We start from the raw sequence: 15519 nt of genomic DNA on the forward strand, positions 1-15519 counted from the left end.
AAACTGCTTTTTAAAAAAGTAATGCTCATTAAATCCTGGCCTGTTCAGCGCTGAGAAGGAGGAATTACCTGCTCTAGAAATCCATCTGAGCAGGAGTGTCCCGTGCTAGCAGAGACCCTCTGGGGGATGGCTGCCTGCCCTTGGGGTGTACAGCCTCACAGGCAGCTGGGCCATGGGCAGCTGCCCAGATGGCCCCTGGTCACCAGTGCCCCCATGGCTGCCCAGTGCCCCCGGCAAGAGCTGTCCCTGTCCTCGGGCTCCTGGGATGGCCACAGGTTCAGGCAGGGAGCAAATCCCAGAGGCTGGCCCTGCAGGTCACTGAGGCTGGGGTGCAGTGTGCCAAAGGGGTTTGGGAGGGAGGGTGCACATCCCAAAGGTCTGTGTTGGCCCTTGCTAAGCTGCCATTGCATTTGAGCATTCACGGCCTCTGAAGGAGATGCTTACCTCTAACTGAACTTATCGCTGCTTAATCTGTTCTCTTTTTCCCACTCTGCTGCTTTTGTTGTGCTCAGAGGAAGGAGGAATGCACGAACGAGGAATCAGGTACTTACTGGAGACCCCAGATTCCCATCTGCAAGACAGAGGAATTGCCCAGAGATGCCACTGTGCTCTGCTGGAAAAACCCTAAGAGAAATGTGTCCCCTTGGGCTGTCAGACATGGCCCACGGTCCCCTTGAGCTTCTGCCACAGGGGGCCTGGGGAGAAGCCAGAATTCACCACTGGTTCAGACTCAGGCACTTGGCTCCATACCCAGTGGTGTTTGTTGGGTTTTTTAGAACCTGCTGACAATGGCTCTTTCCTTTGGTGGAAATATTGTTGTAAGCTGTGTTATGGGAAGTTTATTCCATGGGCCAGGTATAGCACAAGTTTTATTTCAGCTCAGCATTCCACCTTTGGGGTGGAATAGCTGTGATCCCTCGTGGCAGTCTCCTGTCTGAGCCAGACAGGGAGCAGCAATGTTTCACACACCTTAGTGACAGCTTTCCTGGGCATTTTTGGCTGTACACGGTATCCTCAGCACTCTTTGATGGCTCCATGTTTGTAACACCTCCTTTCCTGCCTGTCCTCTTACTAAACTCCACAGCTTTAATTTTCAAATCTCTGGTCTTGCAGTCTTTAATGCATTTCCCATGCTTTGTTAGCAGTAAACCAGTAATTTTTCTCTTTTCCTTTCCTTTCCTGAAGGATTCAGGACAGGCCATTCCACTTGTTGTAGAAAGCTGCATCCGCTACATCAATCTGTATGGTAAGTTGGCTCAGCACAGCCCCAGCAACCTGCCAAGGAGAAAGTGCTGGAGTGAGCAGGGAGAGCCAGCAGGGGCTGCCTGCACTCTGTTCTCCATGGCTCAGCTTAGAATCGCATGGCATTGGCTGACTGGCCACTAGTGAGGTTTTCCTAGCCCTCACCCTTTCAGCACCTTGATCTGGGGGCCGTGGTTGGAGAATATGAGCAGAAGTGGGGGTGCAGGCTGTCCCTGCTCGGTCCAAGCCTGTCTGGTGCATGGACTCCTGGGTTCTGCTGGTTTGACCTGCAGGTATTGCCCAGCAGTTCCAGAAATCTCTCCTAAAGCATTGTTCTCTTCCAGGCCTCCAGCAACAGGGCATCTTCAGAGTCCCTGGCTCCCAGGTGGAAGTCAACGACATCAAGAACTCGTTTGAGAGAGGTGTGTAGCTGGGGTGTGCAGGTACAGCAGGATGCCCTGCCTGAGCAGGATCCTTGTGGGAGGTGATGGGTGCATTAGCCAGGGTGTAAATCCTGTGTTAAAGCCCATTGTGCTATGAGACACAAGCAGGTTTTATCCCTTCTGGGTTTCCCAATATTGTGTCTCTGGGAGTAGTGAAGTTACCCAGGGAAGGAGTAAGAGAAGTAGGGGTGTGTGTAGAGGACTTTTCCACAGTCATTAAAAACACAAGAGCCATAAGAGAGTTTGCTGGGGACCCTTGTTCATCCTTCCTGCAGCAGTTTGCCAAGGGACGTGCAGCATTCCCTGTCCCTGGTGCCAGTGCTGGCTGTGGAGGTGCCAGTGAATCTGCTGAGAAAATTCTCTCAGTGAGAAAGGGAAAGCAGTCCTGCTGTCCTGAGTGGAGGGGAGCTGTGACAGGGACAGTCCTGCTGGGAATAGTGGCCCTTAATCCTTGAGAAGCATTGGAAGGATCAGGATGAAGGTGGATGGACCAGTGGATAAGGCAGTGTTAGGATTGTCAAAGGCTGGAGGATTTGCACATCCAGTTTAGGATGAATTAGTATCCAAATCTCGGGGGCACTGAAAGCCTTTCACAGATTTAAGTCAGTACAAAGCTATCCAGGGCCGTTGGGTCCATTCCAGAGGTGTAATTGTATCCTCCAGCCAAGCCTGTCCTCTCAGCCTCTCACTCTGTGTCGTTCAGACCTCCTCAGCTTTCTGGGCTGGTGCTGTAAATGGAAGGAATGCACTGAGCTGGAAACAGTGAAGGAGAAACAACCAATATCATCCTTGTCCTCGGGAAAGGTTTGAAATTCCCCAGTAAAACTGGTTTTCAGGAAAAATCAGCATTGCCATTGCACATGAGGAGGGTTTCTAACACTGGGAAATTTGGATGTTCCACTAAATGAGGAAAACCACTTGTGCTAGACCAGCTTGATGGGGATGCTGGATATATAAAACCTTTTCTGTGGGCAGGTGAAGACCCCCTTGCTGATGACCAGAACGAACGAGACATTAACTCAGTGGCTGGAGTCTTGAAGCTGTATTTCCGAGGACTGGAAAACCCCCTCTTTCCTAAGGAAAGGTTTCAAGATTTGATATCTACTATAAGTAAGTACATGTGACAGCTCTTTGTGGAGAGCTGGCTGGGACAAGAGAAGCACTAAATGGGTGTCCCAGCCTAAGCAGGGTGAAGAACTTTTACTTTTGCTCTTGCAGGGCTGGGGGTTTATGTGGAAACTCCTCAAAGGCACAAGGGCAATAGAAAGGTCAAAAGGCACTTTGCAGAGTCCACATGGGGCTGTCCTTGTGTGTGCAAGGGTGATTGGTACCCTGTTAATTCCATATGCCCAGTTGAAACATTTTGCTCTGGGAGAAAGGCAAGTGTTTTGAGAGCTTGTTTCTCTGGGTGTCAGAAAAGATATCTATTGGCATAGGGTTTTATCAGTTTGTATTTAGTTGGTTTTTTTTAAGAAATAACCTCTTTTGTAAAACCAGACTGAAGAAGTAGAGAACCAGCAGGCAACAATGGGATAAATCAAATGGAAAAAATCCCCACGTGAAATACTACAAAGCTTTCCATATACTGGTATACTGAGGGCAGATTTTGCTCAGAATTTTGATTAAATGGCAACCTAGCTACATGTTGTCAGTGAACTTTATTGTGATTAGAAAATGGTGTAGTTTGAGCCAGAACAAGTGCTTCTGTGTCATCTGCCTGCTCAAAAAAAGCTCTGGTGCTTGTCCTCTGCTTCCTGTGGAACAGCAGCCACAGGATTAACTCTCTACAGAACACAGGGTAGCTTGGGGCAGGACAGCCCTGAGTCCCCCCTTCCCTTGGGAGGGAGCAGGTGTCTGATGGCAGCTCCAGGCTCTGCACCCCTGTGAGTGGAGAGCAGTGAATCTGAAAGCACTGACTCAGCACTGGTTCAGCTAACCTAGTTCTGGGAGTTCCTAATTCCTATTCGGAGCAGCAGCAGACAGGAGCGGAAGGGCTCAGAAGGATCCAATGCATAACCCAGAAGGGTAACCTGAATAAAAACCTCATTTAAAAATCTGCCCTAGAAAATCAAGCAGTGCTCTGTTTTCAGTGTCACATTGACTCAGGCTTTTGAGGAACAGAGGAGTTGTTGAGGAATGAAATGAATAATGCATAAACATTTATTTTAAAATCAAACCCACGGAAATGTCTTTATTTGCCGTTCATACCGCGTCTGAACATAGGAATTCCCTGCTGGAGGAGCAATGTCCCCCATTCCCTTCCTGCACCTTAGTACCAGACTGACAGATGACCTCTGGAGACAGGCTTTTGTATTTCTCACTTACTGGGCCACTAGATCTCGAACAAGTCCCTCTGCTGCTGAGCTGTCTGGTCCTGAAAAGGTTTTTAAGGATGTGCTTTCTATCCATGTGTTCCAGAAATTGAGAACCCTGCAGATAGAGTGCACCAGATCCAGCAGATCATTGTCACTCTGCCTCGGGCTGTCATTGTGGTCATGAGATACCTCTTTGCTTTCCTTAACCAGTGAGTCTGTTTTCCTGCTTCACCAAGTTCCTCTTTGCCATCCCTTTTGCCAGGGCTTCCCCATCTTTGGTGCACGAATCCCTTCTGGTGTTGCCATGGGGAGTTGTGCTTGGGTTCTTCTCGGCCCTGCTGGCTGTGGCTGCGTGCCCGGGGAGGGGACAGCTCGGTGCCAGGGCAGAGGGGACAGCTCGGTGCTGGTGTGTGTCTGGGGAGGGGACAGCTCGGTGCCAGGGCATTCCCAGGGAGGGGGTAGCTCAGTGCCCGTGGGTGCCCTGGGAGGGGGCAGCTTGGTACTGGGACAGAGGGGACAGCGCGGTGCTGGTGTGTGCATGGGGAGGGGACAGCTCGGTGCCAGGGTGGAGGGGACAGCTCAATGCCAGGGCAGTGGCACTGCTGGGAGATTTCCCAGCAAGCAGGACCGTGGCACGGCAGCTCCTCACTGTGTGCTTGCAGCTTGTCACAGTACAGCGATGAGAACATGATGGATCCCTACAACCTGGCCATCTGCTTCGGGCCCACGCTGATGCACATTCCTGACGGGCAGGATCCGGTGTCCTGCCAGGCCCATGTCAATGAGGTCATCAAAACCATCATCATTCACCACGAGGGCATCTTCCCCAGCCACCGAGAGCTGGAGGGGCCTGTCTACGAGAAGTGCATGACCGGAGGGGAGGAGTACTGGTGAGCTCTCTGCTGGGTTCCTGGGTACAAACACTTTCATCAGGCCAAGAGGCTCTTGCACACTGAACCGTTTGATTTAGTCTTACTGGTCAAAACAGGCAGTTTCACCAGGTATTTAATTTTACTGTGCTGACTCAGTATTTTAAACCTCAGTAAAAAACATCAGAAGAAACTTTTCCCAGGGCAAATACTAATGCCGATGATTTTTTTGAGCTGCTGATCCACAGAAGTGTGTTCAGCAAAACAGAATTTTAGGTGAATTCTATCCAAATTCCTCCTAGGCTGGAAATTTTGAGTAAAGATCCATAGTTCCATCATAATTTGCTGGTTGGATGAAACCCCTCAGCGCGAAGTTAACCCAAACCTTCCAGTTCCCTCTGTTGCTGGAATTCTAACCCAACATTCAGGTCTGGGTTTAACAAACCAGGATCAGTAACATACTTGAACTGATTTTCTACAAGTTTCATACATTTCTGAGATCTCACCATGCCTTACACTAGTCACCTGCACCCATCCTTCCTGGTGCAGCAGAGGAGCTAAAGCTGCAGCTCACTGTGCATTAGGGAATGGGGCATTTAACTTGGTGTTGCTTTGTGTTAGTTTTGCCAAACTCTGCTAAAGACACAAGAGCCAACAGAACGTGACATTCTGGGCCTGGCGATTGTGGTGTGAGTGTCTGCTGTTCTCAACGAGTTCAGGGATCTGCTGTGGTTTGAAATCAGAGAATCACAAATCACAGAATTAGTTAGGTTGGCAAAGACCTCCAAGACTTAGTCCAATCTTTGACCAAACACCGCCTTGTTGCCCAGACACATCCAGTTGTTTGTTGTACACCTCCAGAGATGGGCACTCCCCCACCTCCCTGGGCAGCATGAGGGGTGCTGAGTGCACTGGGAGCAGTGTCGTTTGCCGTGTGACAGCCTGCTGTGTTCCTCTGCAGTGACAGCCCGCACAGCGAGCCGGGCACCATCGATGAGGTGGACCACGACAACGGGACAGAGCCGCACACCAGCGACGATGGTGAGCAGGGGCTGGGTGCGTGCCAGCAGAGCTGTGCATGCAGGAGAGCAGCAGGCACTGCGGGCTGAGGCTGCCTGGCAGGGCTGGGCTGCAGCAGGAGGCAGCGCTGTGCTCCCCGTGCCAGCAGCACCAGCCACGAGCGGGCGGTTTGGGGAGTGCCGCTGGCAGTGCCCTGGGTGGGGAGCCGTGGCAGGGCTTGCTGTGCTGGAAGGGCCTTGGGGAACTGAGCACCTTCTGCTTCTGACAGCTGCTGCTGAGCACAAGGATACCCTGGCTGTATCCTGCCTCGGCAGAGCACATCTGCCCTGCGAGGCTGCGGGGACAAGGGAGGGCTCACCGGGGAAGCAGGGCCATGGGAGTGGGAAGGGCACAGGGAAGGGCACAGGGAAGGGCACCAGGTGGCTCTGGGCACAGGGAATGGCACAGGGAAGGGCACGTGAGGCCAGGCAGCTCTAGGTACAGGGAAGGGCACGTGGGGCTGGGCAGCTCCAGGCCTGCTCTCAGCTCCAGGCAGGAGCTGACAGGCCTGGCAAAGGGAGGCAAGGGAGCTGCTGTGCAGCCAATTTCACACTTGGGTGGCCACGTTAATGGCTCCGATTGGGGTTTCCGAGTGATTAACTGTGGTGTCAAGTGTGGAGCAGATGAGCAGCTGTATTTTGTGGATTTACATATTCCCTCTCCCCCTCGCCCTGCATACACTCCCTGCTGGTAGCCCAGAGTTGTGTCAGGGCTGTGGGAGCCCTCCTGGCTCTGTCTCCTCCAGAACTCTCTATTGGTCCTCCTGTGGTGCTCCCAGACACTGCCCTAATGGGGAGGTTGCTTAAAGTGGGGAAGATGAGTCTGCTGAAGTGGCCTGGCCTGTCCCCGGGGGGCTGGAATGGGACAAGGGTCTGATACAGCATCCTTTGGTGTCCCCTCCTTCACGTGGGCTTGGTTCCTGAGCAGTGTCGGGTCACACACTGATGGCTGCTGAGCCCACGGTCAGTAACGGGGCCCAGCAAGTTTCCGTGTTTAATGAGAATCAGGCAGATCTGGAGGAACTGGGGGGGGGCTTGCCCTGTTTTGCTGTCATTTTCTGTCTGCCGATCTCCAGGTGGGGATTGAAATGATCCAGTCTCAGATAATCAAGGCATGCTAATGCTCCAGCAGTGGCAGGAGTGGCTGGGGAGTGGCAGCAGTTCTGCCACCCAAGAAAGGCACAGTGTGGGTCACTCTGGTTAATGAGGAGAGAGACACTCTTGCTGCTTTGCAGTTGTTGCAATGGTTTCTTTAGGATTCAGTGTTCCCCAGCTGGAAACAGATCTGCATGTGAGCCAGGCTCTTTCACAGGCTCCTCAGTGCTGTTGGGTGCTCCAGCAGCTCCTGCTGTGACACCCTTGCCCAGAGGCTTAGAGGACCCTGGTGTGCTCATGACCTTCCAAAGTGAAGTTCTGCCTCAGCCCTCCTGTATTTCAGGCCCTGAGCTCTCAGTTTGAGTCACGGGTGTTTGGTAGAGCTCACATTAGGAAAAGTGGGGAAACAGTGAGGCAGAGTGCTGCAGATGGTGGGGTGCAGAGCAGCTGCCTGGCTGGAGCTGGTATCATTATTTCCATAGGGATCCCCAAAGGGACATTAGTTGCTCATCAATAATTCAGACAAACTGTCTCCAGGATAAGGAAGGGAGGAGAAGGTAAGTGGGGTTTGGTCACAGCATCTGACATGGCTTGACAAAATCTCAGGCTGGAGGATAATGGGTTTCTGTAACCAATGTGGCTGAGGGTGCCATATGCACAGAGGGAGATTCCTGCTGCTCCCCATCTGCTTTGTAGCTGTTTGTAATTGCCAGTAGTTTGTGAGTCTGAGAGAGGTCCCAGAGAGCCTGGAACAACAATAAGAATTGATCAGTCTGAAAACAAGCAGGCTTGTGCTCAGTGTGAGCTGCTCTGGGGCGCTGGGCGGCGGCAGCACTGTTCTGTTGTTCTGGTGAGGGGCTCTGGGTTCAGCCTCCCTTTAGGACTGAGCTGAGCTGCTCTCGCTGTGCCTCTCTCCTGTGCAGAGGTGGAGCAGATTGAAGCCATAGCCAAGTTTGACTACATTGGGCGATCTCCACGGGAGCTCTCCTTCAAGAAAGGGGCCTCGCTCCTGCTCTACCACCGGGCGTCGGAAGACTGGTGGGAAGGGAGACACAACGGGGTGGACGGGCTCATTCCCCACCAGTACATCGTGGTGCAAGACATGTGAGTAAAGTGAGGGTTGTTAAAATCATGTGCTTGCACAAAGTCCACTTCAGTTACCTAAAATAATCAGTCAGTTTTGCAGTTTGTTTAATGACTTTGGTGAGAAATCTGTGCCTATTCACTTCTCCCTCTGTGTATTGGCTCAATTTGTTTCTCATTTGGGCTGATAAAGACCAGTACTAAACATCGTACCTCAGTGTACCTGGGCCCCATTTCTCATTGACTCCCCAACATGGTGTGACCCAGGCTTACCACCAGCCTGGTCCCTGTGAGCATTGACCTGGATTGTTCAGTGCTCACCTGGCCTGTGGGCAGATCCCAGGGCCCTTTGCAGGTGCTGCTTCTCTTACCAGTACTGTATCTGGAGCCATCACAGTGGCAGCCACATCACAGGGGATGGGGAGGCAGATGTGCACTGTTTCCAAGTTCCTGGTGAAGTGGTGGCCCTGGTACAGCTCCTTGTTATCCAAGTATGGAGCTGCTGATGTGGTGATGTTCAGCTTGGCGTGGCATCCGTGTGCTCACCCAGGGCACAGCCCTGTCACTGCTGTGGTGTCCTTTCCCAGGGATGATGCCTTCTCTGACAGCCTGAGCCAGAAGGCAGACAGCGAGGCGAGCAGCGGGCCGCTGCTGGACGATAAAGCCTCCTCCAAGAACGACATCCAGTCACCCACAGATCACATCTTGGACTATGGCTTTGGGGGAGTCATGGGCAGGTAACTCACATTCCTGTCACCATGGAGGTGGTGGCTGTCACACGTGTGGACAGTTGGTGTATGGGGCAGGGCAGGATGGGAGGGAAAACTCTAGAAAGCACTGCAGGGTAATAGGGGCTTGAAGGGCATTTCATGTGCACTGCTAATGGGGATTTAACATGTACAGACGGTACAGAGGCCCTGAGCAACCTGGGATAGCGGGAGGTGTGCCTGCCCATGGCAGGGAGTCAAAACAAGATGACCTTTGAGGTCCCTTCCAGCCCAAACTACCCTTATGATTTGATGCTGTCCCTTTCTTGGTACTGGCTAAAATATTTGTTTTCCCTCTTGCCTGACTCTTCTGAAGCTGGAAGAGTCTAATTTGGTCTGAGCTGGGCTCAGGGTGAGGGGTTGCCTTGCAGCATGCAGCAGTGGGGCTGACAGACGCTGACCTGTGCCGTGCTGGGCTCTTTGCAGGGTGAGATTGAGGTCCGATGGTGCCGCCATCCCGCGGCGCCGCAGCGGGGGCGACACCCACAGCCCGCCCCGAGGGATGGGGCCTGGCATCGACACCCCTCCCCGAGCAGCAGCCTGCCCCAGCAGCCCCCACAAGATCCCCCTCAACAGGGGCAGGATCGAGAGCCCTGAGAAGCGCAGGATGGCCACGTTCGGCAGCGCGGGCAGCATCAACTTCCCAGACAGGAAGGCCCTGGCTGAGAGCCACCCACTGAGATCCACCTGCGGGTCCACCCGCCACAGCAGCCTTGGAGATCAGAAATCCCTGGAAGCAGAAGCTCTTGCTGAGGTGAGAGGGCTGGGAGGGCACCAAGAGGCTGCAGGAGCTCACTGGGGAGGGCCTGCAGCCCCTTCACCTCAGACAGGGTTACAGTGCTGCTGCACACCCAGCTCTGTTGGGTTGTTCTTGGAATAGATGATCACCCAGATGATGTTAATTTTCACCTTGAATCTTGTGGGGCTGCTGGGCTTGTGAGTCCTGAGACTTCTCTGGGAGAGTATTTTCACTCATCATCTTAGGAGCTTAATAGAATGAATTGGAGCTAACTTGATAGTTATTTCCCTTCAGCTGATCCTTTGAATGTTACCTGAGGCTCACAGAGCATTTTGTAGGTGTTATAAAATAGGGACTTGTCTACACCAGGACAACATTAACTAGAGTGACTTTTCAAACAATTGACTCTGGTGCCTTAAATTGCTTCTCCAATGGTCTTGCTGAGTGGCCTTAATTAAGTTAGGGTGAATTTAAGCAAAGGCAGACTAGGGCCTCTCCATTTGTACAGGAGGCCCCAGCACTGTTGCCATAGGCAGTAGCTAGTTCCCTGTGCATGGGCACTTCTGGTTGGACTGGGTTCACCTTCTGGGGGATCCCTGTGGACAGACTGGAGCCTGGAGGTGATGGGCACTGAGGGGCTGGAGCCAATGTCTCCTTGGCTGCCTCAGGCCTTGTTGCTGCCTCTCATATATCCATGGCGAGCTGCTGTTGTGCCACTCACTCCATGAACATCCCAGTGTCTGTCCCTGCCACGTGCCATTGTCCTGTGCGCATGGGGTAGCAGAGGCCCCGTACATCCAGTGGAGGCTGCAGAGCCTCTCTTGTGAGGCAAAGCCAGCCTCAGAGCTGTGGGTGAGCTGTGTGGGCAGGCTGGTGTTCACCCATCCCTCCTGGTGCCCAGGTTTGATGCCCTTTGAAGCTGGTGACCAAGCTCCTGCTGACCTGGGGAACACAGGGCACTTTAGTGCAGTCAGTTTGGGCTTCACAACCTTCTCCCAAAGCTGCTGTTTTCCCTGGGAGCTCTCAGATCAGAGACCCCCTCTGCAGACACGCATGCCAGGATGGTGGGGTGGAGTGCAGGGGAGCAGGTGGTGCCGTGGCACAGCGCCGACATGGCTTTGGCATTGCAGGACATTGAGAAGACCATGAGCACGGCGCTGAACGAGCTGCGGGAGCTGGAGAGGCAGAACACGGCCAAGCAGGCGCCCGACGTGGTGCTGGACACGCTGGAGCCCATGAAGAACCCGCCGCTGGGCGCCGCCAACTCGGAGCCGGCCAGCCCGCTGCACACCATCCTGATCCGGGACCCCGAGGCGGCCATGCGGCGCAGCAGCAGCTCCACCTCCGAGATGATGACCACCTTCAAGCCGGCGCTGTCGGCCCGGCTGGCCGGGGCGCAGCTGCGGCCGCCGCCCATGCGGCCGGTGCGGCCCGTGGTGCAGCACCGCTCCAGCAGCAGCAGCAGCTCGGGCGTGGGCAGCCCCGCCGTCACCCCCACCGAGAAGCTCTTCCCCAGCAGCTCGGCAGATAAATCGGGCACCATGTAGGGCGGGGACTGCGGGGCGAGCGGAGCCTCGCTGGGCGGGCAGGGGTCAGAGCCCTGCTGGGGAGCCTCTGTGGAAGGAAACACGTGTGGGGCCTGGGCCTGGTGCTGTACATACGTGTGTGTGTATGTGCATAGGTGTGCACGCACCCCATCCATGCAGAAACACTTCCCGAGCTCGCAGTCCTACAGCAGGAGGAGACGGCAGGTCTGAGTGTTGGCGCTGGAGAACACACTTGGTGTAGAAGTATATATTAAAAACAAAGTGTACAGAATTCAGTGACTTTTTAAAACAGTAGATTTACCTCAGAAACTGGCTCTGAAATGTCCTCTCTTGAGACAGTGGGTTGGTCTGGGTTTCCAAGGCTGCCTGTGTGCACCTGGAAGCCCACGCTGCAGCAGCTGTGTGTCAAGCAATACAAGGCCATCCTGGAGTTTATTTTCTGTACCTCTTGGCATTGAAGAAACAAAAAAAGGGATGGGAATGCAGTGGGGTCTGTTCACTGCTGGGCTGTGGAGAAGAGCTGGAAATCCATACATGACCATGTGACCAGCCAGCTGGAGTCTTTCCAGTCCTGAATCCTGAGATATCTTCATATGCCCATGATGCCCTGGCAGCAGGGACAAGCAGGGTGTGTGCCATGGAGGGAATGGAGTGAAGTGAGTGTCATGAGTGGGACAGAGTGAGGTGTGTGCCATCACCCTCATGCAGGAGGAGGACGCTGTGCTGCACTGGGACTGTGGAATGCTGCTTCTCTGCAAGTTCTCAGAGTGAGCAAGGACTAGTGACCAAACCTGTGGTAAAGCATGGAGTAACTTACAGAGTTTGGAGATTCTTCATCTCCCTTTCCCCATGTGCTTTTTCCTTTTTTTTTTTTCTATAACAAAACCCTACTCAGTGGTCTCTTGAGAGTCAGGCCTGAGCAGCGAGGAGGGGTCTCAGGTCAGAGTGGTTGTCCTGCATGAGAAGCATGAGCCGTGTTTCACCACATCAGATACAAAACTGGTCTGATGGGTGATACTTTGCACTTTCTGTACTGTACCATATAATACAACAGTTTGAGTTTATGCAAAAGAATCTACATTTTGTTTTACCCAGAGAAAAAATATGCAGAAGGCTGGGGAGTGCATGGTCCTGTGTGATAATCCAGACTCCTCTGTAAGCACTGAATCAGAGATGCTCCGTGCTTCTCCTGCAGCTTTTCCTTGTACAGATTTCCATGCAATGCCCCATGGTTTGATTTGGCACTTCCCCATGGTCACGTGCTCATGTCTTCTAACATTCATCCTTCCTCCCTGCTATCTCTGATCCTGCCGCTCTGTGCTGGGCAAGGGGCCTGCCAGCCCTCCTGACTCACCCAGCAGCCCCTTACCCTGCCTGGGGCTTTGCTTTGTCCCCCCTTCATCTTCCTCATCTCTCCAGCACTGCTGCGGACCCCAGCTCTGCAGGAGAAGCAGCCTGGCTTCCAGAAGGCAGTGGAGGCTCTGACCAGGGTGGCAGAACCCGTCAGTCCTGCCATGGCTCGTGTCTCCTCGGCTGGGGAGCTCCCTCGTGTGCAAGACTGCCTGTACATCCACACCTGTACCTCTGTACCTGTGCTGTCACAGCTGCACCCCATCTCTGCCCCTCCACAGCTGTGCACCAGGCACAGGCCCTGGGACCGGCTGGTGCCTGTCCCCTGCCCCTCGCACGTGTCCCCTCACGCCCCGCTCTGCCAGCCCTGTAAATATTGCTGTACTTGCTTAACTGCTCGAAGGTAACTGTTAACCTGTAAACTGTACAAAAATAGGCTAAAGTTAGATAAAGCCGATGCCACTCAACAAATCTTTGCACTTAGTAGGTAGCTCAATGTAAAAATAAACCCAGTAATAATACTAGTAATCCCGAAGGGAAGCGAAGCCGCCGGCACCCCTGGCAGAGCCCGTGGGGAGCAGCTCTGCCCATGTCCCTCCCTGTCACGCTGGCAGGGCAGACGGTGTGTGTGCGTGTCTGTGAACGTCCTTGGCGTTTGGTTCACGTTGGTGTTTATTTCTCCATCATGCCCCTTTCCTGGTGCAGCCCTGGCACTGCCCGGCCTGGCACAGCGGCTGCAGATGTTCAGCCAGGCTGGGCTGGTCAGGAACCTGTGCTGGGGAGGGAGGGACCCATTTGGCACGAGTGCTGTGTATCCATTGCCAGTAATTATTACTTTTGTTTCCATTTAGTTCCTGGAGAACATTCACTTTGCCAGTTTTCTGTTTTTTGTATGCTTTCTGAGATGACTTAAGGGCAAACCCATCTTCATTAGGGATTTTATTTCCTCCCTTACTTTTGACCATACGGTACAAATTCCAGTGTCTTTCTATTAAATTATTGCCTTTCATTTTCCTTTGTTTTGTTTTGTTGTGGGTTTTTAATACAATTGTTTTCTTATCTTTAAGTGCCTTTTTGAGCACCAAAACAAACGGTTGGAGTTCAGGCCTGGGGGCTGTGCACACATGGGTTCGTCTGGGCAGTTGTGTTGTGCTGGGGGTGATTGCTTTTAAAGTCCTTCCATTTTTCTGTTTGATGAAAAGGGAACCAAGACTTTTTGTTGGAGAATAAACTCCCCCTTTGTAATAAGGTATTCCAAGTGTAGTTTTAACTACTGTAAATTTAAGGGAAGAAATGTATTTTTCTGTAAGCAAACTTGGCACAAAATTGAACCACATACGTTGTAGGAGCATCATAACTGGAACTCGCTCATGGTTTGTGAGTGACTGACTCTGATCCTCGGTACCTCCCTGAGGGCACAGACTGTGTGTGGGCTTCAGAGTTCACAGAGCTTCACTGTGACAGCCCACGGCCGAGCTGCCGCCGGAGCCAGGGTGGCTGAGCTGTGTGAGGGCGGCTGCTCAGGGCAGCTGTGTCTGCTGTGCAGAGCGAGCTCTGGGCCCGGCTCCCGCGGCCCTGCCCAGCCCTGCTGGCCATGGCCCTGACATGAGGCTGAGGGGAGTGTGGGGGCACTGCGGCCCTGCCATCCATCCCAGCCATGGCCATGGCCCTGACATGAGGCTGAGGGGAGCGTGGGGGCACTGTGGCCCTGCCATCCATCCCAGTCGTGGCCCTGCTGTGAGGGAAGTGTGGTGGCACTGTGGCCCTGCCATCCATCCCAGTCATGGCCCTGACATGAGGCTGAGGGGAGTGTGGGGGCACTGCGGCCCTGCCATCCATCCCAGCCATGGCCATGGCCCTGACATGAGGCTGAGGGGAGCGTGGTGGCACTGTGGCCCTGCCCCATCCATCCCAGCCATGTCTCTGCCATGAGGGGAGCGCAGTGGCCCCATGGCGCTGCCATGAGGGGAGTGCAGCAGCACCCCACCCTGCCCTGGACAGACCCTCACGCCTGAGCGTGGGCCCGGGGCGGCCATGACTGCACTTTGTTCCTTAGGCTGAAGTCCCTGGTAGGTGGTTTTTGTGTCCCAGGTGTGTTATTTAACTAGCAGTGTTGTGGTTCTCGCGGGGCGGCAGTAGATGTCCCGAGTCTGATTTGCTTTGCGTGGCTGGGCTGCGAGGTCTGTGGGACGGGGCTGGTTGTGCCGGGAGGCCGTGGGAAATGCTGGCTGCTGCCCGCCGTACCGGCCATCCTCCTCCTCCTCTTCCTCCTCTGGTGTTGTCTCTGTAACGTATGGTGAGATGCCGTCAGCTAGAGTGTCTGAGTGGGTCCTCGTGTGTGCTGGTGATGCCATGTAGATGAAGCCACTGGTTGGGTGTGGACTCATCCTGTTGAATAAACTGCTTAACTTTTCTCAAAAACGTTGTCTGTGGTTTCAGAAGATTCGCTGTCTCTTGCCTGTGCCTCCTCCCCACACCCTCCTCTGCCCCACAGCATCCTGCCCTGCCCTGGGCAGTACAGACACTGTCTCCTGCCCCTGCAGCCAGGCTCTGGGTGCTGTTTATGGGTGCTGAGGGGATAAAAACCATTCCAAACAAACAGCGCCAGAGCCCTTCGCACTCAGGCTGTGAAGAACTGTGCTGGACTCTTTAGGCTGGGTTATGTCTCTTCCCATTGTTTTTGGTTTTTTTCTTTGCTGCTGGGTCGTGTCTTCACTTCCCTCCCATCTTGGCGGCAATGGAGAGACAGAGACCGCCCCGATTCCGTCCATCATCCATCCCCGAGGTGGGGCAGCTGCAGACACAGCTGGTGATGCTCGAGCCGGGGTCTGCGTGGGCCACGGGCAGGGGGAGGGCTGGGCAAGCTGCAGGTGGGGCTCGACCTGCATCACCCCGCCCTTAATTACCCCTCCTTAAATACGTTAATGGGCTCAGCCTCAGGGCAGGTGAGTGCAGGGTGGGCTCCGGGCTGCCACGCCCGTCCTGGTCACCACGCTCTCCTCAGCACCGAG

The 15519-nt window shown here is 53.9% G+C and overlaps 1 protein-coding gene across 4 annotated transcripts in view; it reads left to right on the top strand.

Annotated features, from left to right (window-relative positions):
* Window positions 1–14929, top strand: part of SRGAP3 (SLIT-ROBO Rho GTPase activating protein 3) — a 67545-nt gene extending 52616 nt beyond the window's left edge. Inside the window, exons 12-22 of one of the 4 annotated variants that reach the window (XM_059480014.1) lie at window positions 513–543; window positions 1186–1246; window positions 1587–1664; window positions 2661–2795; window positions 4104–4209; window positions 4663–4890; window positions 5831–5910; window positions 7946–8126; window positions 8693–8842; window positions 9299–9626; window positions 10742–14929. In XM_059480014.1, the coding sequence (XP_059335997.1) occupies window positions 513–543; window positions 1186–1246; window positions 1587–1664; window positions 2661–2795; window positions 4104–4209; window positions 4663–4890; window positions 5831–5910; window positions 7946–8126; window positions 8693–8842; window positions 9299–9626; window positions 10742–11158 (1795 nt within the window). In that variant the 3' untranslated portion in view covers window positions 11159–14929. Of the gene's footprint in view, window positions 1–512; window positions 544–1185; window positions 1247–1586; window positions 1665–2660; window positions 2796–4103; window positions 4210–4662; window positions 4891–5830; window positions 5911–7945; window positions 8127–8692; window positions 8847–9298; window positions 9627–10741 lie in introns of those variants that run through there. The other 3 variants (XM_059480013.1, XM_059480015.1, XR_009419230.1) reach the window with 3 other exon arrangements.
* The last annotated feature ends 590 nt before the right edge of the window (window positions 14930–15519 follow it).

Source organism: Ammospiza nelsoni, chromosome 11 (assembly GCF_027579445.1).
Source record: "Ammospiza nelsoni isolate bAmmNel1 chromosome 11, bAmmNel1.pri, whole genome shotgun sequence".
Lineage (NCBI taxonomy): Eukaryota > Metazoa > Chordata > Aves > Passeriformes > Passerellidae > Ammospiza > Ammospiza nelsoni.